Raw genomic sequence first — 1,023 nt, 5'->3', positions numbered from 1 at the left:
GATGGGATGTGGCAAGAGATGGTGTGTAATTTTCTCTTTCAGTCAGATTGCCAAGTCCACCTACAACCCCAGATAATCCCCCCAAACATGGAGGAGTACATGAGCAGCCTCCTGACAGCAGTGCTCCCCTCTGTGCTCAACAAATTCCGAATTTACCTGAGCTTGCTGAGGCTGCTGGACTACAGTATATCTGATGAAGTGACCAAGGTAGGGAAGACTCCACTAATACATTTTCAACTGTGTATTTGGATAGAAAGCACCTTAACAGACTGTTACAGTACTTTCCCATTGCTCTCCCTGTCGGTGATTCTCCTTCAAGTTTTCTAAAAACCAAACGAGAAGTGTTTTCATGTCCTGAACATACCTTTAAGGATTTGTAAAGTATTCACTGAAATAAGTATAGTACAAATGAGAAACACTACATGGAATATTGATTTTGAAAACCAGGTTTTTTCAAAGATGAGAAGTAGCCTGGTTTTGCTCAGGCTCTGCACAGCAATGAGTTGAAATACTGTCTTGTAAAGGTAGTTGAGGTGTTCAACTCCTTGAAAGCTTGTCTCTACATGAGGGTTCTGTTTTGCTCCATCACTCCACTGTTGTCCCCAGGCAGTGGAAGAGGACTTTGTAGAGATGCGCAAGAACGACCCCGAGAGCATCACAGCTGATGACCTGCACAAGACACTGCTCGTGGCAAGGTGGGTGCTGCTCCTTGTCCTGCCTGTTTCTGTCCTTCCCAGGAAGCTGCTGTTTGCAGCTGGATGCTCAGCCTGCAGCTGGATTTAGCTGTGCCAGGCTGGCCAGCTCTCCAAGGTGGAATCTCCTTTCCCTTTGTTCCTCTTGTCACACATTCTTACTTAGGCAAAGTATTCCCTCCCTGCTTCCTTCCCATGCTTTCTAGTTCCCAGGTTACTGCAAGAAAAATAAAAATACTGTCTTGAGAAACTTGCAGTGTTTTTTTTAATTACTGCTCTTATAAATTCTTAATTGAAATTACTCTATTGCTCTTGAATCATCAGTATTTTT

At 43.7% G+C, this 1,023-nt stretch overlaps 1 protein-coding gene across 1 annotated transcript; it reads left to right on the top strand.

Moving 5' to 3' along the window:
- The first annotated feature begins 32 nt into the window (after nt 1-32).
- Nucleotides 33-798, top strand: LOC113979455 (mini-chromosome maintenance complex-binding protein-like). Its single transcript, XM_027706841.1, has 2 exons — nt 33-207; nt 607-798. Exons 1-2 carry the CDS (start codon nt 88-90, stop codon nt 781-783), a joined length of 297 nt encoding a protein of 98 aa, XP_027562642.1. The 5' UTR covers nt 33-87; the 3' UTR covers nt 784-798.
- Nucleotides 799-1,023: the final 225 nt, after the last annotated feature.

Source organism: Neopelma chrysocephalum, unplaced genomic scaffold, assembly GCF_003984885.1.
Source record: "Neopelma chrysocephalum unplaced genomic scaffold, ASM398488v2 Primary Assembly neopelma1_80629, whole genome shotgun sequence".
Classification (NCBI taxonomy): Eukaryota; Metazoa; Chordata; class Aves; order Passeriformes; family Pipridae; genus Neopelma; species Neopelma chrysocephalum.
Note: the sequence above shows the minus strand (reverse complement) of the source record. Positions and strands in the feature narration are given on the sequence as shown.

Bases quoted from the DNA above. Each gene is read 5' to 3' on its own strand.
- LOC113979455 (XM_027706841.1), top strand. From the start codon at position 88: ATGGAGGAGTACATGAGCAGCCTCCTGACAGCAGTGCTCCCCTCTGTG. The intron at 208-606 runs GTAGGGAAGACT...TGTTGTCCCCAG, and splicing joins TATCTGATGAAGTGACCAAG to GCAGTGGAAGAGGACTTTGT.